Source organism: Erpetoichthys calabaricus, chromosome 17 (assembly GCF_900747795.2).
Source record: "Erpetoichthys calabaricus chromosome 17, fErpCal1.3, whole genome shotgun sequence".
In the NCBI taxonomy this organism is placed as follows: Eukaryota; Metazoa; Chordata; class Cladistia; order Polypteriformes; family Polypteridae; genus Erpetoichthys; species Erpetoichthys calabaricus.
The window spans coordinates 85530219-85554164 of record NC_041410.2 but is presented as its reverse complement, the minus strand read 5'-3'; the positions used below and the strand labels follow the sequence as shown (position 1 = coordinate 85554164).

The following is a 23946-nucleotide window of genomic DNA, read 5'->3' as shown; positions in this document are numbered from 1 at the left end:
AAGCTCTCCAAGAGAAAACCTCAATGAAGAAGAAACAGCTTGCACTATCTAAAAAGGAGAAACCCTCATTTATAAAGGTTTGCTGCAGATGACTTAATTGAAAAGAAATGAATAGTTCCTATGTGTATAATACATATTTATCTATTTTACTTATGCCTTTATTCCAGCAACTTGCAACATCTGAGGTACAATTTGTTACATTACTTTGGTTTTTTGCAGCACAGGCAGGTGAAGTGACTTCCTCAGGGTCACACAGTGGTGTCAGTACCAGGATTTGAACTGACAAGCTCCGGGTTTGCTGAAATATTACTGAAGAATGAAAAAAAACGAAAACGGGCAAATGGGGCTATGCATACAAATGTCCATCCATCCATTATCCAACCCGCTATATCCTAAATACAGGAGCCAATCCCTGCCAACACAGGGTACAAGGCAGGAAACAAACCCCGGGCAAGGTGCCAGCCCACCTCAGGGCGCACACACCCACACACCACGGACAATTTAGAATCGCCAATGCACCTAACCTGCATGTCTTTGGACTGTGGGAGGAAACCGGAGTACCCGGAGGAAACCCAGACAGACACGGGAGAACATTCAAACTCCACGCAGGGAAGCGAACCCGGGTCTCCTAACTGGCACCTTTCACTGCACCACCATACCGCCTGCATACAAACTTAAAAGGTTTAAATAAAACAGAAATATATACCTTTATTTTTACTTCCTTAACTTGTGGAGGGTGTATCCTGTAGCAAAGCCCTAAGTTTTTTCATGAAAGCCCCTTTTAGTCAATAAGCCTTAAAAACAGGTGTAAAGCTAAACTTGCAGCACCGCTATTCAATTACACTTGCCTAATGCCTCTCCTAAGGGGAGATACTGTGGGATCTGGGCATCCGTCAAAGCACCAATCACAGGCCCGATTAGAAAGCGGGAAGCTGTGATTTGTCGTCTCCCTCCCATGTAACAATCACAGCCTGTGTTACAACGCACTATGTATGTATGTATATATGTATATGTGTGTGTTAATGTATGTATATATATACATATATATACATATGTACATATATATACATATAAATATATACATATCTACATATATACACATATATATACATATGTACATATATATACATATAAATATATACATATGTACATATATACACATATATTTACATATGCACACATATATATATATATATATATATATATAAATATAGACATACATACATACATTCACATATATATATTCACGGCATTCGTAGTCTGAATCACAATCTGATTGTATGGGTGGTTACCTACCAGGTAACGCTTATGGTTGGCCAGCAAGTCAGCTAACATCCGCCACGGTGCCTTCAGTTGTGAGAAGCAGATCATAGAATGGTTGAAAATAGTTTACTGTCAAATAATGCAAAGAGTACGCGACACGTGTTTCGCCCTAATTCTTGGCTCATCAGGTGTACACACTCACTGCACTCGCTTACGGTAATCGAACCTCGGACGTCAGCGCTAGAGGGGCTTCGCAGCGGTGAAGTATTGCTTTTAAATTTTAACTAAGAAGAAAAGAAAACCTTTTTAAATTGAGGGAAAATATACCAATAACAATTTGTTAAGGATCTGTTTTTTTGTGAAGCTGCCTTTACACAGCCTGTCCGCTGTTTTATAAACGAACGCCATATAAGACCGTCCTTTCTCCTTCACAGTCAGTTCACGTGATTACGTGGGAGGCGTGATGACGCGATACGCAACCCCGCCTCCCACGGCCAGCGAGCTGCAGTCCATTACAGTATATGGACAAAAAAGAGGTTCCAGTTATGACCGTTACGCTTTGAATTTCGAAATGAAACCTGCCTAACTTTTGTAAGTAAGCTGTAAGGAATGAGCCTGCCAAATTTCAGCCTTCCACCTACATGGGAAGTTGGAGAATTAGTGATGAGTGAGTGAGTGAGTGAGTGAGTGAGTGAGTGAGTGAGTGAGTGAGTGAGTGAGGGCTTTGCCTTTTATTAGTATAGATACCTGTTGACACTTATCAGGGCAGGAATATCTCTGCCATCCTTCACTCCATCATACCTGCTCTGCTGGAAGCCACTAACTAGAGGTGGATGCGACATGATACGGGAGGCGAGATGCGCTTCAGCTAAGGCCAAATGTGAAAAACCTGAAAACCATAAAGAAAAATAAGCCTTCAAAAAGTTACAACAAATTCAAAATAGTGCTGCAAGAATTCTGATGAGGGTGCGGAAATATGAACACATTTCACCAATCCTTTGATCACTTCATTGGCTCCCTATCCATCTCCGTATTGGAATACAAACTGTTTGTTTACTCACCAGTGTATCCATGGAAATGTTCCACAATATCTTAAAGAACTCCTTATACTACAATCCACTACAAGAAACTTCCGTTTTACAAATACCCACCGCCTTCGCCCCCCTGTGACCAAACTTTATACAATGGGAGACTGAGCCTTTGCATCCGCTGCTCCACGGCTCTGGAATGCCCTACCAGAGAGTCTAAGGCCAGAGTTATACTTCACGCAACGCGATGCATGCTGCAGCGGACGCTCCTGATACGCAAGCGTTGAAGTGTTTATACTTGCGCGCATACTTTACGTAAATCTGGAGGAATCCGTCAGGTGGCAGTGCGAGATATTATCACGGTGAGAACATGTTCGGCTTCTCTGTGTTGTGAATTGCCTGGAACACCCATTAAATTCCGATGACACCTTACTGCAATATATCTGAAAAGGATGTTTATTGATTAAATCCAGGGATGTGTCCATTCCAGCAAGCACTGGGCATGAGTGAGAAACAATCCCTGGACGATGCCTCTACTCATCACAAGGTGAATACAAGCACACACATACACTGGCGTCATTTTAGCGGCACCAAATCCCCAAATCTGCATATCTTTGGAAGGAAACTGGAGCACACTGAGGAAACCCAGCAGGAAAACGTGTAAACGCGGACAGCAGCACTAACGCTCAGCCACTGTGTCACCCCATGTGTGTAATTATTAACAGTATTCATTATTTAAACGAAATTAGATAGATAGATAGATAGATAGATAGATAGATAGATAGATAGATAGATAGATAGATAGATAGATAGATAGATAGATAGATAGATAGATAGATAGATAGATAGATAGATAGATAGATAGATAGATAGATAGATAGATAGATAGATAGATAGATAGATACTTTATTAATCCCAATGTGGAATTACTGATTTATCTATAAAATGTAATATACATACTTTAATGCTTTTCATCATGAAAGTGATATCAAGTATAAATGATTCTAAATGTGCAGAGAGTTGGAATATCATACATTTAATGTGCTCAGTGTGGCGATCTATTGCTGGCGATTCGCTGCTGTCAGGAGCAGAGGAAGCCCTAGAAAAAAAGATGGCACAGAAGACGGTATGTGAGAATTTTAAAACGTATCGTGTCATTACGATTGGGAATATGCGATGCTTGAATATAAAAGCACCACGAATACATCTGTATGTCCGCATTTTGCTTCACCACATCGAACCCTTTATCAAATATTGAAGCGCGCACACCGATCTCGTAGGATCCGGAAAGCGGCTTTCTGTCACCTGTAGATAGCAAACAGAGACTTTGACGTCACATTCCAACTTTTAGCACACTGCGCCCCCCCGACTTTTTGCTGGTACTGCAACTCACGCACGCGTCACGTTAATTTCTGAGGACCTGCTCAGAGGACGCATCAAATGAACACGTGGCGGCCATGATGTGGGCGCGTACGCGTTCTGAGTGTGAAGTATAAATGAGCCCTAAGAACACAGCAGATTGTGGGCTGTTTTAAAAAACAGCTAAACACTTTTCTATTTAGGAAAGCTTATTAATAAGAATGCTATAATTATTGTTTTATCTTGCTTTGCCTTTGTTTAAACTTTTTATGTTGCACTTTGAGATTTACTGCTAATGTAAAGTGCCCTATAAATAAAATGCATTATTATTATTATTAAAAATGGACATCCAATTTGAGAACAACAGTAAGATACAGAAAAGACTTTTGACACCAAGCGACAAGAGGACTCTACATCTCTTTAAACAAAAAAAAAAATGCAACGTTAAAAGATGCCACAATGTAGTAGTAGAGTGTTGCACTGTGTTAGCCATTATGGATGCAATGAGAAGTCAAAGTCAGGGCCTCAAAATCCAACCAATTTCACTCCAGCCAGTTGCTTACTTAGGCGCAGGGTCTTGTCGTTAGTTAAACCCGTTCTTTAATTCCATGGCTTGTTGCTGCTCTCATTGTGCAGTAGCAGACATTTTAGAAATTGTTGATGTGAAAACGTTTTGGGGATCTGAGCAGATCAGCATTCCTGAGGCCTTCATCTTTCTTTATTTTCAGATATTGTGCGATGGACACAGTCTGCTGGTCTTGTTTTGGCTCATTTTGTACCTGATTATTGTCAGACAGTCATTTTCCAACCTGCTACGTCCTAACACAGGGTCACGGGGGTCTGCTAGAGCCAATCCCAGCCAGCACAGGGTGCAAGGCAGGAACAAACCTCGGGCGGGGCGCCAGCCCACTGCAGGGCACACACACACACACACACACACACACACCAAGCACAAGCTAGGGACAATTTAGGATTGCCAATGTACCTAACCTGCATGTCTTTGGACTGTGGGAGGAAACCCACGCAGACACAGGGAGAACATGCAAACTCCACGCAGGAACCAATCCCAGCCAGCACAGGGTGCAATTGCAGGAACAAACCTCGGGCAGGGCGCCAGCCCACTGTAGGGCACCTCATTATTGTCTGGCAGCTAATTAAGGAAAAAGAAACAACCCAGGGGTCTGAGTCTTCAAGAGTACCGTAGATACTTGCGTAGAAGTCGAAAAATGTATGCCTTAAAATTCATTCAAAAAAACAGGGTCGACTTATCCGCGGGGCAACACAATTGTCCATAGAATTTGGGTAATGACATTGTACACTCAACGCTTCACGGTGTTAAGTCACCGGTCATCTGCCGTTTCCCATGGTCTTTGAAATAATTATAAGCCAGCAATACTATTGCTAATTAGCTAGTTTTTTTCTAATTTCATTAAATAATTCTTTAAACTGTGAAATACTTGAATTTGAGCATTAGCTTTTGCAGGTTTTGGATAACAAACATACCATTAGCTGCCACGTGCAACCAGATTTGGAATCAAAAGAACCAAGGCAACGCACGCTATCAATGCGATGCAAGCGCAGCCCGCGATTCAAAAAATTTCTCTTCCTACCTGTTTGTCTCGTCTGACAGTAGCTGAAAAGCAGGATCAGGAGAGAGCAGCCTGAAGTAGTCCAGCAGCGGGTGATCTGTCGTGTCCAACAGCAAGCCATGCCGTCTTGTGAAGTCCAGTAGCCAGTTCGGCTCCCATGGATCAATGTCGGTGTATTCCTCCCACGCGAACCTTGGCGTAGGTGCATTGGCTGCGCGAATGCGTTCAGCTGGCACGGCATCGGCTGGTGTCCGATCAGCTGATGCCGGCTTCTCACTCTCTTGTTCGATCTCCTGATCACTGTCAATAAAATCCAATTCTGAAAAATCAGAGTCCGACTCAGCGATAATGCGCAAAACATCGTCTGCCGAGTGTTATCTTTTCTGCACTCGCTTCGCTCACTTGTGACATGTTGGCGCCATCTTGCCATTGTTTACATTTCGCAACTCACGCACACGCAAGGATTAGTTGCCGAGTCAACGAGTCTAGAATTTCTCCAAGCACAGAGGGAATGCCTGTGACGTGACAGTGAGTTTTGTCGCCATTAACAGTTGATTGTCGCCCTCTATCTCTGATAGCTGTCAAGTTTTACCCTCGACTTATACACGGGTCATAACAAAATTTCGTAATTTTCGGCTTAAAAATACACTCGACTTATCTGCGAGATCGACTAATACGTGAGTATCTACGGTAAGTCAAATAAAATGAAATCAAATGAAGTTAATTAACAGCAAAAATAGGTCACTAATTAAGAAAAGGGTGAGAATGAAAACCTGCAACCACTGGGACCCCTGCAATACCGTAATTTTGCAATTAATTATGACTTCTTCTCATCAGTTGCGATTGTAATGAGAAAGGTCAACATCAGAGCGGTAAACAACTACTGAAATGTTACAGAACGGAATTGGGGACCCCTGCAATACCGTAATTTTGCAATTAATTATGACTTCTCATCAGTTGCTACTGTAATGAGAAAGGTCAACATCAGAGCGGTAAACAATTACTGAAATGTTACAGAATAGTTCGGGTAACTTGGTTCCGAGGGCACAAAGCCTACTGATGCTCACGTCCGATTGTTTTTTTGTTTGTTTTGAAGACCTTTTGCGCGTTCAGCTTTTCGTTTGCGTTATCCCTTCATAACATGCAGATCCCACCCACACCCCAAGACCAGTTTACCCATCTGGCACATCTTACAGGGATGTAGGAGGTAATCTGAACTACCTGGAAGAAAACCCCCAGAGACACAGGTGAAATGTGCCAGCTTCACACTAGCAGTACCCAGGCATGGCATCTGTACCGAAAACGATGATAACTCACATAGGAGTGTGCAAGAGTCTGAATGCACCACTTTAATGGGGGGTGTAGGGAGAAATCAACTTGTGCAAATTTATGAACCGATTGACATTTGAAAGAAGGAAACAGACACTATTGTGAAAATGTGAAACTACGCCTTGGCTCCATCCCTATGCTGTAATGTGTTCCACTGCAGCTTCCAGTCCCTCTCATGATTAACAATCTCCTTCTCCTGCCTGGGTACAGACGAGCACATTCTTGGCTGATGCACAGCCTTCCCAGAGTGATCGCCTTACAGTCCACTTGGATGGAAATCTCACGGAACGGCTCTTTCCTAATGACGGTTATCTGGAGTTCTCAATTACTCTGTCACCACCATTTGCTGGGCACTTGAGAAAACTTCTGCAGGGTTTCTTTCTTATTGCTAATGAGCGACACTGTTTCCATTTAAAACAATGAAGTACTGATGATTTCAAAATACCGAGTAGTCAGTAAGTCTCACTATATAACAATAAATGATTAGAATGCACTTGAAACTTCACTGACGTGCAATTCCTAGGGTTAATAGAAACATCGGGTACAATAAATGATTTGCTTCTTTAAGTTTGTGCTAAAAACCTTTGGCCCTTTGCTGATTTGGGTTATGGAAGTCAGCTGGCAGGAGAGAGGGGGGCACGAATAAGGAATGATCATTTTAGGATATCCCGACTGGTCCATTTACTGAATCTGTTATCATCCCCTATCTATCTATCTATCTGCCTGTCATATGGTGCCATCCATATGGTACCTATCCATTGAAAATGCTTGAACGGATGAACTGGCATCCCAACTGGGACGGAGAGTAAAATCTTACCAGTGGATGGGCTACGTAAGTGCAGGTGCAACCCGGCCGGGATAACTCTATGCTCCTATCACAGTTGGCGCAGTCGTATAAATGAACGGATGGGGGGAGACTGGTTATCAGGAATAGACCATCCCCCCTGGGGTGAGAGGTGGCAGTGCTACTCTGGCATGGCCCTAGTTTTGACCCCCACACGTTTTCATGGGACCTGAATATTCAGAAGGGCAACCCTGTCAGGATGTCTGGGTGCCACCAGGGGGCGCTGTGGGGAGAAGGTCACCCTACTTCGGGGAGCTTCCACATAACCCCGAAGTGCTTTAGTCGTTCTGCGTCATGACATCAGCAGTACCCCCAGATCCAACACAAAAGGAGCCATCTTGCCTTACTTGGGTGAGTTGGAGTCGGGTGGAAGAGGACAAAGCTCGCCTGGGAGGAATGGAGGTGGAGAAAGACAGAAAAAGAGAATTGGGTTTTGCCACCCTTATAAGAAGCCTTTGTGTAAGGCATTTGTCAGTCAGTCAGTCATCATCCAACCCACTGTATCCTAACACAGGGTCACGGGGGTCTGCTGGAACCAATCGCAGCCAGCACAGGGCGCAAGGCAGGAACAAACCATGGGCAGGGCACCAGCCCACCGCAGGGCACACACAGACGCACCAAAAACAAACAAGGGACAATGTAGAATCGCCAAAGCACCTAACCTGCATGTCTTTGGACTGTGGGAGGAAACCGACGCAGACACGGGGAGAACATGCAAACGCCACGCAGGGAAGACCCGGGAAGTGAATCCAGGTCTCCTTACTGTGAGGTAGCAGCGCTACCACTGTGCCACCCGTAAGGTATTTGTATAAATAAAATATGTATTGGCACCCAGGAGTTGTGCTTGTAAGGTTGTGTCTGGGGTTTGGGATGCTGCAACCCCCTCTAATGGTCACACCATTCATCCATCCATCCATCCATCCATCCATCGTACATTTAATAAATTAGAATGACTGTGTCAGGTGACCTTACGTATTTTGTCAACCCTATTTTTCCACTATGAGATCACAAGATGGCAACAAGTTACCCCAGCAATATCAGACAACAAAGGAAACAACCATATGTGGGACATTGGTCTTGATTCCGTAAATTCAGCGATCTCATCCAGTAATTTGTGGGAGACCCCCATAGTGCCAGACTGAATACTCTCATATTACAAGATCTGAGTGAGCGAGAATACTTGCCAGTACTGGTGTATACATGGATATTAATAATTGAATTTAAACGATTCGCCGAAATCTGTTGCATGTGAACGATACTGTTTTATACGTTATTGATATTTCATCAGAATACACGGTTTACATGTCTAACTGTATTAGTTTAGATGGCACTTTTGCCACTCGCAATAAGGCTCACGTATCGTGTCTACTGAGAAACACAAGCTAAGTTTCCATCCAGTTTTTTGCGACGTTTTGTTATCGACAAATAGAATATACGTAAAAAAAATGTGCGAAATTTGCTGTCTCCAGCCTGTTTCCATCCAACTGGCTTTTTATCGATAAAATGGTGTGCGTGATGACGTCATCCCCCCCAAAACGAACTGTCGCATAAGTTTTGTTGTATCGCGAAAAAAATCTGCCCTTGACCCGTTTCCATACATAATTTTGTCGCAAATGATCTACCTTTTGTTTTCCACGTTACACCCCCTCCACTAAACAAAGAAACAAAGAAATGGAGAGATTATTCAGACAGTTTTTTGAAATTTGCCAGCTTACTGTTATTTCATTTTCACAAATAATTGGAATTGTACATAATATCCGAAGACAACAGCAGAATGAAGCAGTTGCTTGTCTGACAGCCCTAGAGCTCGAAGAAAGTACCCCAGTGCGACGAAACCCACGGGTATGGGAGAGACGACGGAATAAGACCTTCTGGGAGGAGGTGGTGGAGAGACACTTCACAGAAAATCTCTGGCTGCAACATTTTAGAATGACACGGCCGACGTTTGAGATGTTGTGTGGATTCATCAGTCCTGATGTTGCGCCCATAACAGGTTGCCACCGAGTACCGGTTCCAACCCAAAAGCGGATTGCCATCGCCCTTTACAAGCTGGCAACCTGCGCCGAGTATAGAGTAGTTGGAGAAACTTTCGGGGTTAGTAAAACTACCGTCCATCGATATGTATATGCTGTGTGCACAGCTATTAAAGAAAAATTAATGCGGCGTTATATCAGACTTCCGACTGTAGCGGAGGCCAATGAAATTGCATACCGCAATTCCTTGGTGCATCTTGTGCCACAGATTTACGGTGCGCTGGATGGCACGCATGTGCCTATTCTTCCCCCGACGGAAGGCTACCGCGATTACATTAATCGCAAAGGGTGGCCATCTATTGTTCTCCAGGCCCGTGTTGATGACGCTGTTTCAGCACCTTCCATTTGCTGCGAAGAATATGCCACGGCTTCATGTAGCCATTTTTCTTTCCGGATCCTTAAATGTTGTAGCATTCCTTTGTCGTTTTCCATCAAAAATAGTGGTGATGTCGTTTTCCTCAATTAAATTGAGGAAATAACGAGTCTCTTCATCAGAGCATGCGAACCGCTCCGCCATTCTCGTTTTGATTGCACGTGATGAAAATGTGACACATTTATTTACGTTAAAGCCCTTTTTTCTGACAAAAAGTGTTTCCAATGTAGTTTTTGCGACATCTGAAGTATCGATATGGAATTTATGCGCTAAAGTTAAACGGAAAAATATTATGTCGACATATACAACATTTTATCGATAATTAGCATTTCCATCAGCTATATCGGTAAAAAAAATTCGAAGCGCTAAATATTTTTTCGCAAAAACTCCTTGGATGGAAACCTGGTTACAGTGAATGCGGCGTCTATCCATATATGTGTATGTATTTAGAACGAGTCATGGTTCCAAACGGAAACAGCTTTACTACAAATGTATTTCTTCCATTAAATGAGAACTTTCCCAGGACGCTCCCAACCTCCATGATCTTACATCCCTACATAGATTAGAAGGAACAGAAAGTAATTGCCATTCTTAGATTTGCGATTCTTTAGAGAATCGGGGCTTACTGGTTCAAAAGAAATGAAGCAATTCAGAGGAAGTATGAAGAAATTCAGGGGAACAAATCTTAAAAACAAGTACAATTAAAATGAATACAAAATAAGTTAATTAGCTGCAAAAACAGGTCACTAATTAAGAAAAGGGTTAAAATGAAAACCTGCAGCCACAGGTGCCCTCCAGGACCGGAGTTGGGGACCCCTGGGCTAGCCCATAGCAGGATCCACTGAAATAGGATTAATTTAGAAGTGACAGTTAAGTGACATGTCCCCCTTTAGGATTTGAAAGGAAATCCAGAGTAGTGACAGAGAATGGCACACAGATAACTCAGAAAATACGCAGTCCACACAGTCAGGAGCCAGCCTGCACTGATACATCGCGTTGCTGCACCCAGCCTCCACACGATGAACCACCTCAAGATCCCAAATTAGGGTGACACCTCAGCACCACACTAGATGCGGGTTGTCGTCATACCCAGGACTGAACAACTGCAGGTTAAGGGGCCTCAAGGGCCCAACGGAGTGGAGTCACTTCTGCCGTTTACGGGATTCGAACCACCAACCTTCCGATTTCTGGCAGAGATCCCTAGCCTCAGAACCAGCACTCCGCCAGTGACTACACATAAAAAAATAAAGCATTAAAAGTTGGAAATTCAGATGTAAAAATGGCTACTTTTTTTTAATCCGTCGTTTTATACTGGGAGTAGGATGCTAAGGATAGAGCTGCCAGGGAAGAGGAAAAGAGGAAGGCTAAGCAAAGGTTTACGGATGTGGTGAGAGAAGACATGCAGGTGATGGGTGTGACAGAGCAAGATGGAGAGGACAGAAAGGTCTGGAAGAAGATGATCCGCTGTGGCGACCCCTTACGGGAGCAGCTGAAAGAAGAAGAAGTTTTCCTGCATTTAAGGCTTATGCTGCAGAACTTACCGTTAAGTTACAGATTTGAAACTGGGCCTAGAGTGCTTTACCAGTACTGAAACAGAAACTGAGACGCTCTGAAATGCTGGCCAAGTCCTAATCCTCGATCACACTTCATACATTTTTATTTATCCAGCAGCTGCTAAAGCCCCCTCAGGTAAGTAAAGTATGTAAAATAATCAACCTGGCTGATTCTGTGCTCTGGATGAATAAAAATAAAACTCTGAAACTCCTTCCTACTGCGCAAATCCAGGAACTCTACAGCCAGATGATCAAACCCAAACAATATTAACAACCTGAGGGAATTAAAATATATATATATAACAGACAAGATGAAATCAAACTTATTCTCATAAACCTGAGGTGACATGAATTACAGTAAGGGTATCCATTACACTATTTGGGAAAGAAAGAACTCGCAAATCAAGTGACTTAAAGGGGTACCGACACATGGACTCGTTTTAATGCTTACCAGCCTCTCTGGTGATACTCAAAACCATTTAATTTCTTTTAAATCTCTGCTTTGGAGTTTTATAATTTTGTATCGTTTCCCTTTACTGTTCTTTTTTTTTTTTTTTCCAACCGACCGAACATTTGGTAAAAAGCTAATTGATTAACCAGGCTATGAACCGTGTATCGCATGTCATTTTAAATACCTTCTTGTGCCTGGTCAGATCAGTTATATTGTATATTCCTCGGCTATTGTCTTTCTCTCTTATGGCAGGCATGTCAAAGCGGCGTCTTCTGATGTTACAGTCCAAGACAGGAAATGAGGAGCAGAAGGAGGAAACGTGAGGAGATCGTTACGTCCCAATGTCCTACACACATTAAAAGTCACCCACTTGTATTCTGGCCTACGTTTCGGCAGTCTGTCACTCCCTCTTTAGCCATTTTCTTGTATATATTGTGTGATGGATGGCCGGCTACATATTCCGGCCCTCACCCCCAGGCCGCCAGGAGGAGCTCTCCCGACAGCATGAACGTGCCCTGAATTCCAGCAGGGCCTCATGGACTTTGTAGTTTTTATGCACAGCCCTGCTGAATACCTTGGGGACCACCGGGAGTCGCTGTAGGGAGGCTCGTGGACTCTTACATGCCCTATAACCCGGAAGTATGTCATAATTACATGACAAGAAGAAACGACGTGCTTCCAGGTTGAAGAACAGGACTGTTTACCCTGGCCCGGAAGTAATAAGGACTTGTGGGTTTTGGAACAGGAACACCTCCGGGTCAGGGTGTATAAAGGACCATGGGAAAGCCCAGACATTGAGCTGAGCTGGGAGGTAGGGTGGCTAAGTGTCTGGGAGTGGAGGAATTGTATTGTAGTAGTGATTGGTATTTATATGAATAGTGTGGAGTGGAGGGTGCTTTGTGCACGTAATTGTCACACAATAAAGAAGTCTTGGACTTTTACCTGGTGTTTGGAGTGGTACCTGAGGGTTCAAGAGGTGGATCAGAACCACAACTGCTACAATTGATAGTGAGAGTTTGGAGTATTATTATTTATTTTTTCTGTCCATCCCGGCCAACTGACCTTCTCATTGGATCGTCGTTAGAGACTGTCACACACGTGCACATGGGAGGCAGCTAAAGGGCTCAAAGGAAGGTAATTCCTGGTGAGACCAGGGGGTGGCAGAGTACTCTGATTCTTTCTTTTTCTTCCCTGCAGAACGAATGCAGGAAATTCCGCCAGGGCCCTATGACGCCACTTCCTGTTCCACCCCCCAGACGACATCACTTCCTGTTCCACCCCCCAGACGACGTCACTTCCTCCCTTCCGACTTTAAAACCACCTTGTCTGTACACATAACCTCAGTTCTGTTTTGAACTCTTTATCTGTAAAGACCTTTTCTCGACTACATTTTCAGCCACCTTCCATTTATACGGGAGGCTGACCCCAAAACCTTTTTACTTGTCAAGGCTTGATTATTACCACATACAAACAAAAGAACAAAAAAAATTCTATTGGAAGGACTCTGTTTTTCCTAATTATATACACACATGTGGACAAATTTGTTGGTACCCGTCCACGAACAGAGAATCACCCACAATGGTCTCTAAACTTACACGAAGCTGTGAAAAGTAATCGGCATCCATCTTTGTTAAGTCCGTATTTAACAAAAAAAAAAAAATATACATTCGACTTTGCTTTGGAATTTTCATTCAAAAGAATATTTCAATCAAAAACACACGAAAATGGCATGGACACAAGTGATGGGATCCTTAACTGAAGATTTTGTTACGCAACCTTTAGAGGGAATCGTAGCAAATAAGCAATTCCCAATAGCTCTCCATGAGTCTTCTGGCCCAGTGGTGGTATCAACAGAAGGATGTGTGGAGGGTGCAGTACTCCGAGGTGAGAGTGGGTTAGGGTGGTCAAACCTGTTAAAGAAGTTGTTCATTTGGTTTGCTCTCTTCACGTCTCTCTCAATGGTGGTACCCCGCTTCGAGCTGCAGCCAGTGATGATCTTCATCCCATCCCACACTTCCTTCATGCTGTTATTCTGCAACTTCTGCTCCAGCTTTCTCCTGTACTGCTCCTTCGCCGCCCTGAGCTGGACTCGGAGTTCCTTCTGCACGTGCTTGGGCTCATGCTGATCACCGTCTTTAAAAGCCCTTTTCTTCTGGTTCAAAAAGCCCTTGATGTCACTTGTAATCCATGGCTTGTTGTTAGCATAGCAGCATACTGTTCTTACTAGAACTACAATGTCCATACAGAAGTTGATGTAGTCAGTAGTGCAGTCAACAACTTCCTCAATGTTCTCACTATGAGATCCCTGCAGGATATTCCAGTCTGTAGTTCCAAAGCAGTCTCTCAGAGCCTTCTCTGCCTCTGCATGGTTCAGTTCTTTCCATTGATATTCGACGGGATTCAAATCAGGGCTTACAGATGGCTACATTGGAACAGTCCAGTGTTTTGATCTTCATTCTTCGGTGTTTTGGCTCCTTATCCTGTTGGAGAATCCATGACTTGCTACGGAGACCGAGCTTTCTGGCAGTGGGCAGTACGTTTCACTCCAGAATGTCCTGCTAGTCTTGAGATTTCATTGTTCTCTGCACAGACACATGGCACCACATGCCAAATGCAGCAAAGCAGCCCTAAAACATAAGCAAGCCTCCTCCATGCTTCACAGCTGCTCTTTTCTTTGACAGCTTCCTTTTTTTTTGTCTTGGGACTTGGAGATGACATGACTCGCCATAAGGCTCCACTTTTGTCTAATCTGTACAAAGGACATTCTCCCAGAAGCTTGTCAATATGCAAATTCCAGTCTGGCTCTTTTATATTTTTCTTTCAACAGTGTAGTCCTCCTGGGTCTTCTTCAATCTAGCCTGCGGTCACTCAAAAAGCGACAGATGGTGTGTTCAGACACTGATGGACCCCGATGGAGTTCAGCTGTTATCTCATTGGAAGTCATCCTTGGCTTTTTGTCTACCATTCTCACTACCCTCTTGCCCATTCTGGGGTTGATTTTCCATTTGTGGCTGTGACCAGGGAGGTTGACTGCAGTCCCATGGACCTTCTTAAGAATACTTGCAACTGTTGTCTCAGGAACATCAAGCTGCCTGGAGGTGGTCTTCTAGCCTTTGCCTTTCACGTGCTGGTCTCTCATTTTCTTTCTGATCTCCTCACACAACTCTCTCTGCTCCAGGTTCAGGGTGGGACACCAAACATCAGAGTGACGACATTTCTCTAATTAAATCGGCTGAATGAGTGACTGCACGATTGGAGACACGTGTGTGTGATACGAATTCGAAAGAACAGCATGTTTGAAGAAAAAAAAAAAAGATCTTTTCTAGAGGTCCCCACAAATGTGTCCAGGACCATTTTAGAACATCTTTGTAGAATAAGCGACACTTGATCTTTGGTCACACTTGGTTTACTTTCTCGATGACACGTCATAGGCATGCAGGTGTACCAGGGATGACGACTTTTCATTTCATCACCTTTCACGAGCCATATGGCACAATTTCAATGAGCTGTAAGAGGAACAACAAATTCATCCACACCTGCACACATCTCATGTCAAGTGTGCATTATTTATTTCAATACACCTGGCGAACGTCCGCTCTTTGGCCAACAAGATGGACGAACTGCTACTGTTAAACAGAATAAACACGGACTTTTCCAGATCTGCCGTCCTGTGCTTCACTGAAACCTGGCTTGGTGAACACATCCCGATAGCGCATTATACCTGCCGAGCTTCCAACTTCTCCGTGCGGACCGCGTCATGGAGCTCTCGGGGAAAACGAAAGGAGGCGGAATCTGTTTCTACATAAATGAAGGTTGGTGTACAGATGTCACAGTACTAATCAAAACATGCAGCCCTCACTTAGAGTCTTTTTTCATTGACTGTAAACCGTTCTATTCACCGCGGGAGTTTTCCTCGTTTATTCTGGTTGGTGTTTACATCCCACCTCAGGCCTGTGTTAGTGAAGCATTAAAACACCTGGCTGACCAGATAACTAACATGGAGCACAAACACCCAGACTCCCTGCTCATTGTCTTGGTGATTTTAACAGAGCAAACCTCAGGCAAGAACTGCCAAAATTCAGTCAGCATATTAAGTGTCCTACCAGGGACAAAAACACACTGAACCACTGCTACACTACATTAAAGGATGCTTATCGCTCTGTCCCTCGTGCTGCCCTGGGACTCTCTGACCACTGTTTGGTTCATCTTCTCCCAACTTACAGGCAGAACTTAAGATCTGCAAAGCCTGTGGTGAAAACGGTGAAGAGATGGACCAACGAGGCAAAGCTGGAACTACAAGCCTGCTTTGACTGTACTGACTGGAGTGTTTTTGAGTCTGCAGCGACAGACCTGGATGAGCTTACTGACACTGTGACATCCTACGTCAGTTTTTGTGAGGATATGTGTGTGCCCATGAAATCTTTTCGCACATACAACAACAAAAAACCCTGGTTTACTACAAAACTCAGGCAGCTTCGTCAGGCTAAGGAGAAGGCCTACAGAAGTGGGGACAGAATCCTGTATAATCAGGCCAGAAACACATTGACAAAGGAGATCAGAGTAGCAAAGAGGTGCTACACTGAAAAGCTGGAAAATAGGTTTACAGCCAACGACCCTGCATCAGTGTGGAGAGGTTTGAAAGACATCACCAACTACAGAAAACCATTCCCCCATACTGAAGAGAACCATCAACTGGCCAACGAGCTGAATTTGTTCCACTGCAGGTTTGATAATCCCTCTTTCACACCTCTCACCCACGCCAATCAAAATACACTCCCAGCACTCACTACCAAGCCCCTGCCCCTCCCCACTGACACCATACCTGCACTCAGGATCTGTGAAGGGGACGTGAGTCAGCTCTTCAGGAGACAGAAGATCAGGAAGGCACCAGGTCCAGATGGTGTGTCAACCTCCTGTCTTAAAGTCTGTGCTGATCAGCTGGCCCCCATATTTACACAGATCTTCAACAGATCCCTGGAGCTATGTGAAGTTCCCTCCTGCCTTAAGCGTTCCACAATTATCCCGGTTCCAAAGAAAGCCTCCATCGCAGGGTTAAATGACTACAGGCCAGTCGCCCTGACGTCTGTGGTCACGAAATCCTTTGAAAGACTGGTGTTGACCTACCTGAAGGACATTACAGACCCCCTGCTTGACCCCCTACAGTTTGCTTACCGAGCAAACAGGTCAGTGGATGATGCAATCAACATGGGACTGCACTACATCCTGCAACATCTCGACTCTCCAGGGACATATGCTAGGATCCTGTTTGTGGACTTCAGCTCGGCGTTCAATACTATCATTCCAGAAGTCCTCCACACCAAACTCACTTGGCTCACTGTACCAGCTCCCATCTCCCGGTGGATCAAAAACTTCCTGACAGATAGGAAGCAGCAAGTGAGACTGGGAAAAATCACATCCAGCACACGAACAGTCAGCACTGGCGCCCCCCAGGGATGTGTCCTCTCTCCTCTGCTCTTCTCCCTCTACACAAATGACTGCACCTCAAGAGACCCGTCTGTTAAAATCCTGAAGTTCGCAGATGATATGACAGTCATTGGCCTCATCAAGGACAGTGACGAGTCTGTATACAGATGAGAGGTCGAACAGCTGGCCCACCGGTGTGGTCAAAACAACCTGGAGCTGAACAAGCTTAAAACTGTGGAGATGACAGTGGACTTCAGGAGGAGCCCCCCAGTGCTGCCCCCTCTCACACTACTCAACAGCATTGTGTCTGCTGTGGAAAACTTTAGGTTTCTGGGATCCACAATTTCCCAGGACCTAAAGTGGGAACTAAACATAAACACAATTGTTAAAAAAGGCCCAGCAGAGGTTGTACTTCCTGCGCCAGCTCAGGAAGTTCAACCTGCCTCAGGAGCTGCTCATCCAATTTTACTCTGCAGTAATCCAGTCTGTTCTCTGTTCATCTATCACAGTCTGGTTTGGCTCAGCCACAAAACAGGACAGGAACAGACTTCAACGGACAGTCAGGATTGCAGAAAAAATCATTGGTGTTGATCTGCCCTCCATTCAAGACTTATACAGATCTCGAGTCAGGAAACGGGCCGAAAACATCATTGCAGACCCATCACACCCTGGTTACAACCTTTTTCAACTTCTTCCCTCTGGTAGGCGCTACAGAGCACTGTACGCCAAAACTACCAGACATGTGAACAGTCTCTTTCCTCAGGCCATCACTCTCATGAACACTTAAGTCAATCTCACAGCATCAGGGACAATACTAGGTAAAACCGGAGTCCAATTCCTTGTATGTGTACATATACTTGGCCAATAAAGCTGATTCTGATTCTGACATACTATCTATGCATTAGTTTTCTTATCTACTTTTGATTTGCTCCTCTTTGGCATCTTCTAAAGCACTTTAAGCTACAGCGTTTTTATGTTGATGTCGTTGTACAAGTCCAAGGAGGTTTTGCTGAAGTTATATAACACACTGGTGAGGCCTCATCTGGAGTTCAGGGTACAGTTTTGGTCTCCAGGCCACAAAAAGGACATAGAAGCACTGTAGAAAGTCCAGAGAAGAGCGACTAGGCTGAGTCCAGGGCTACAGGGGATGAGTTATGAGGAAAGGTTGAAGGAGTTGAACTTGTCTAATAACAGTAAATGTAAAGTATTACATGTAAGAAGTAAAAATGTGAGGTTTGAATACACAATGGGAGGTCTGGAAATCGATGGATTTAGGAGTTGTAGTGGACTCAAAACTATCAACTGCCAGACAGTGTTCAGAAGCCATTAAGAAGGCTAACAGAATGTCAGGTTATATGGCGCCTCGATGTGTGGAGTACAAGTCCAAGGAGGTTTTGCTGAAGTTTTATAACACACTGGTGAGGCCTCATCTGGAGTATTGGGTGCAGTTTTGGTCTCAATGAAGACATAGCAGCACTAGAAAAGGTCCGGAGAAGAGCAACTCGGCTGATTCAGGGCTACAGCAGATGAGTTATGAGGAAAGATTAAAAGAGCTGAGCCTTTACAGTTTAAGCAAAAGAAGATGAAGAGGAGACCTGACTGAAGTGTTTAAAATTATAAAGGGAATTAATGCAGTGGATCGAGACGGTGACTTTAAAATGAGTTAATCAAGAACAAGGGGACACAGCTGGAAACTTGTTAAGAAATAAATTTGACACAAACATTAGGAAATTTTTCTTCATACAGAGAACCAGAGACACTTGGAATAAGCGACCAAGTAGTGTGGTAGACAGTAGGACTTTAGGGGCCTTGAAGATTCGACTTGATTTTATTTTAGAAGAATTCAGTAGACAGGACTAGAGAGCTTTGAATGGCCCATTCTTGTTCAGATTGTTCTAATGTTCAGGGTAAAATTCACACAAACATTACGAAGTTTGTCTTCACACAGATAACCACAGACTCATGGAATAAACGACCAAGTAGTGTGGTAAACAGTATGACTTTAAGGGGCTTTCAAAATTCGACTTGATGTCATTTTAGAAGAATTAAGTGGATAGGACTGGCGAGCTTTGTTGTGCCGAATGGCCTGTTCTCGTCCAGAGTGTTTTCGCAGACGACAACTTTCTAGAATCAATTGTGAATTTTCACACCACCGCCATTCCCAAAATCCCAAATGTGCACATGCGTTACCTTTGACAGGCCCATCTTGCTGACTTCCAGGGTGGCGAGACCAGCACAACACACCAAGGCACTGGAGCTCGATAGCCCAGAACTGGCTGGGATTGTTCCGTCGACGACGCAGTTCATCCCAGGTGGACATGGAAGCTCGAAATGCTCCTGTTGTTGAAGTAAAAGAAGGAAACAAAACACACATGACCTAAGGTTTTCGGATGGGACTCATAAATGATCCTTCGAGTGTGTTGCACTCGTACATCTGCATAACTTAATCAAAACAACAATATCCTAGTCACCCGTTAAAAAGCTTCCATTCATTTTATTTCAAAATGTACATATTCACGACTAGGCCCGATGTCGCATATCTGATTTAGCTGAAGGAGGCACATTTATTATCTCGTAAAATGCTAAAATGGGTTGGGTGTGCTCGAAATCCTTTAAGGGAAATTGCTTATCACAGCCTTCTGCCCCCTTCAATAAAAAAGTACTGAGCCTTCGTCGAATACGTTTACAGTCTAGTCCTTTGCAATAAAATAAAAAGAGTTGCCGACTGCGGCTTGAGTAAACTTCCCAAAAACAGAAAACAGATTACGGGCGAAAACTGATCTGGCAGCCAATGCCTTTTTCTTCTTCTCTTGCAGAATGGCAGCCAAGCTTCTTTTAAGAAACATATGAGGAATAATGTTTAAACTGAACCTGAACCACAGAGATGTCTTGAAAGTGAAATCGGACTTGCAGTTATCACGCAATGTTTTTACAGAAAAAAAAAAATATATATATATATATAATCCAGTTTCAGAAAAGACGACAATTGCTGCCAAGTTTTCCTCTAGTTATATCCCCATAGGATTGCAAGCTCAAATTAATATAAACAGATTTTAACCCCCCCCCCCCCCCCCCCCACCAGAAGCCCATGCACAACAGATTTAGAACGGTTTGTAGCATTTTCAAAAAGCTCCTCGACCACCTTGTGTGCGTTAAACACGCTCTATTCATTAAATCTTTATTTAGAGGTGTCCTGCTTATATTGGCAAGGCGTTAACCCATCAGGCCTAAACTCTTAATACACTGCCCAACATCTCCCAAAAAATGTTTTCCTCCCTGAAAAATTTTTTGGCGAAGATGAGAAAGACTGCTAAAAACACAAATATAATTTCAGATTGACCGCATCACGTAGGAGTTGGGAGAAACTTCACATTAACTTTTATCGAATTTAACGTGTTGAATCGCTCAATGGATGCCGACTGTCACACATATGCGCGTGGGAGGCAACTAGAAGGACCAAAAGAAGGTAATTTCCATGCCAGGCCGGGGATGGTGATGGGGTGCAGTAAACCTTCCTCTTATATCTCAGCAGACCAGACACGGGAAATTCTGCACCTGACTGCGACAACGTCACTTTCGGTTCTAGTTCAATGACGTTACTTTCAGTTCCGGTCCCGAGAACGTCATTTCCGGTCCAACCTCCCCAAGAACGTCACTTCCATTTCCAGTCCCCCAAGAACGTCACTTCCACCAACCTGTCCTAAAAGCAAGATAACCTCCACTTTGTATTCAGTTCTGTTTTGGACTCCGCTCCGTACAACCTATTTTGCCTTTCGCAGCCAGTATATGGATGGCTGCCCCAAACCTTTCTTCACGTGTCAAGGCTATTTATTTTCACACGACAGATCTGTTTTCATTTGAATTCTTCTCATTTCAGTGTCCGACGATAGTCGGCCAAGCATTGATGGACTTCACTTCCCCTCACCAAGTACTTCCATCGTTGCAATGTCCTGGTAAAAAAACACTAACGTTCATTCGCCGATTAGCTGGGAAGAAGTCCGAGAGTGAATACAGAAGACGAATCTCTTGATTGCATGTCGTGGATTTGGATGTTTCCAGCACTGCTGGATGTAGATGGTGCTCTCTGGTTGCTAAGAAAATTCTCTACAACTAATCCTTGAATGTCTTCCATGCGATTTCTCCAGCCCCACGAGCAGATTTTTGAACCGCTTGTCATTGATAAACAAGTTTGGTTTGTGGACCCTTCAGTTTAGCATCAGTTAATTTGTGGAATTGTTGGACTCAAATATTGAAATTCTTCACCTTTCTTGTTCATTGCTTTCTTAAAACGTTTCATCGGTCCAAGTTTTAAATGATGAGGATGCAAAAAATATCTTTGTTGAGTCGACAAGTGGTTTATGGGCCACACTTTTCTGCCCCGGAGTGGCCAGGTCTTTAATGTCATGAGGAATTCTGTCTTTTTTTTGTGCCATTCATTTATGTTGCTTTTGTTAACGATGTACGTTGCCTGTTTGTTTTTGATTTTATCTTTTAGCTACCCGTGTTAAGTCGTTTGTGGGTGGAGTTAGGCTTAGGGGTGTCTTTACCTGTGTTAGTCCCATGAATTTGGTGGGTGATCCCCTCCCAAGAGGCGGGGCCACCTGCCCATCACCACCAGGGACCGCCTTCTAACTCTATAAATCTGGAGGGTCTCCCATAGTTCGCAGAAGTTCGTTTTGAATGTGCTAGGGAGTTCTGGCAAGTTCTAGTGTTTTACTGGGCTTTTGTGATTCTTCTCGATTCCTAATCTTTTCTTGCTCTGTTTACTGTCCAGTAATGCTCACTACAGGGGGATATACAGTTAGGTCCATAAATATTTTGGACAGAGACAACTTTTTCTAATTTTGGTTCTGTACATTACCACAATGAATTTTAAATGAAACAACTCAGATGCAGTTGAAGTGCAGACTTTCAGCTTTAATTCAGTGGGGTGAACAAAACGATTGCATAAAAATGTGAGGCAACTAAAGCATTTTTTTAACACAAACCCTTCATTTCAGGGGCTCAAAAGTAATTGGACAAATGAAATAACTGGAAATCAAATGTTCATTTCTAATACTTGGTTGAAAACCCTTAGCTGGCAATGACAGCCTGAAGTCTTGAACTCCTGGACATCACCAGATGTTGGGTTTCCTCCTTTTTAATGCTCTGCCAGGCCTTTACTGCAGCGGCTTTCAGTTGCTGTTTGTTTGTGGGCCTTTCTGTCTGAAGTTTACTCTTCAACAAGTGAAATGCCTGCTCAATTGAGTTAAGATCAGGTGACTGACTTGGCCATTCAAGAATTTTCCACTTCTTTGCTTTAATAAACTCCTGGGTTGCTTTGGCTGTATGTTTTGGGTCATTGTTCATCTGTATCATGAATCAATTTGACTGCATTTAGCTGGATTTGAGGAGACAGTATGTCTCTGAACACCTCAGAATTCATTCAGCTGCTTCTGTCCTGTGTCACATCATCAATAAACACTAGTGTCCCAGTGCCACTGGCAGCCATGCACGCCCAAGCCATCACACTGCCTCCACCGTGTTTTACAGATGATGTGCTATGCTTTGGATAATGAGCTGTTCCACGCCTTCTCCATACTTTTTTCTTGCCATCATTCTGGTAGAGGTTCATCTTGGTTTCATCTGTCCAAAGAATGTTTTTCCAGAACTGTGCTGGCTTTTTTAGATGTTCTTTAACAAAGTCCAATCTAGCCTTTCTATTCTTGAGGCTTATGAGTGGCTTGCACCTTGCAGTGCACCCTCTGTATTTACTTTCATGCAGTCTTCTCTTTATGGTAGACTTGGATATCGATACGCCTACCCCCTGGAGAGTGTTGTTCACTTGCTTGGCTGTTGTGAAGGGGTTTCTCTTCACCATGGAAATGATTCTGCGATCATCCACCACTGTTGTCTTCCGTGGACGTCCAGGTCTTTTTGCGTTGCTGAGTTCACCAGTGCTTGATTTCTTTCTCAGGATGTACCAAACTGTAGATTTTGCCACTCATAATATTGTAGCAATTTCTTGGATGGGTTTTTTCTGTTTCCGCAGCTTAAGGATGACTTCTTTCACCTGCATGGAGAGCTCCTTTGACCGCATGTTGTCTGTTCACAGCAAAATCTTCCACATGCAAGCACCACACCTCAAATCAACTCCAGGCCTTTTATCTGTTTAATTGATAATGACATAACGACGGACTTGCCCACACCTGCTCATGAAACAGACTTTGAGTCAATTGTCCAATTACTTTTGAGCCCCTGAAATGAAGGGATTGTGTTCAAAAAGTTGCCTCACATTTTTATGCAATCGTTTTGTTCACCCCACTGAATTAAAGCTGAAAGTCTGCACTTCAACTGCATCAGAGTTGTTTCATTTAAAATTCATTGTGGTAATGTACAGAACCAAAATTAGAAAAAAGTTGTCTCTGTCCAAATATTTATGGACCTAACTGTACTACCAAGCCCCAGCTTTATAAATAAATAAATAAAAGTGTAAACACAGAAACTTACAAAAAAAAATAAAAAGTTTTAATTTCCACAAAATGCATTCTGTGAAACTGTGATGTTCCAAACAGCACGATGGCAAAATGGTGTCACCTAAAACACAATCCAAGTCCCGAGTCACAAATAAAGAGAATAGTCAGAAAATGCAGGAAAAAAGGTTCAGAAACCAGGAAAATCACAAAAGCAGAGCAAAACACAAGAACTCGCCAGAATCCCC

General features: G+C 43.6%; 1 protein-coding gene across 2 annotated transcripts in view; it reads right to left on the bottom strand.

The window, feature by feature from the left end:
- The window catches only part of galk2 (galactokinase 2), a 181961-nt gene that overhangs the window by 127552 nt on the left and 30463 nt on the right, over window positions 1-23946 (bottom strand). For both annotated transcript variants that reach the window (XM_051920919.1, XM_028822951.2), the window contains one exon: window positions 19437-19583. In XM_051920919.1, the coding sequence (XP_051776879.1) occupies window positions 19437-19583 (147 nt within the window). The remainder of the gene's footprint in view (window positions 1-19436; window positions 19584-23946) is intronic.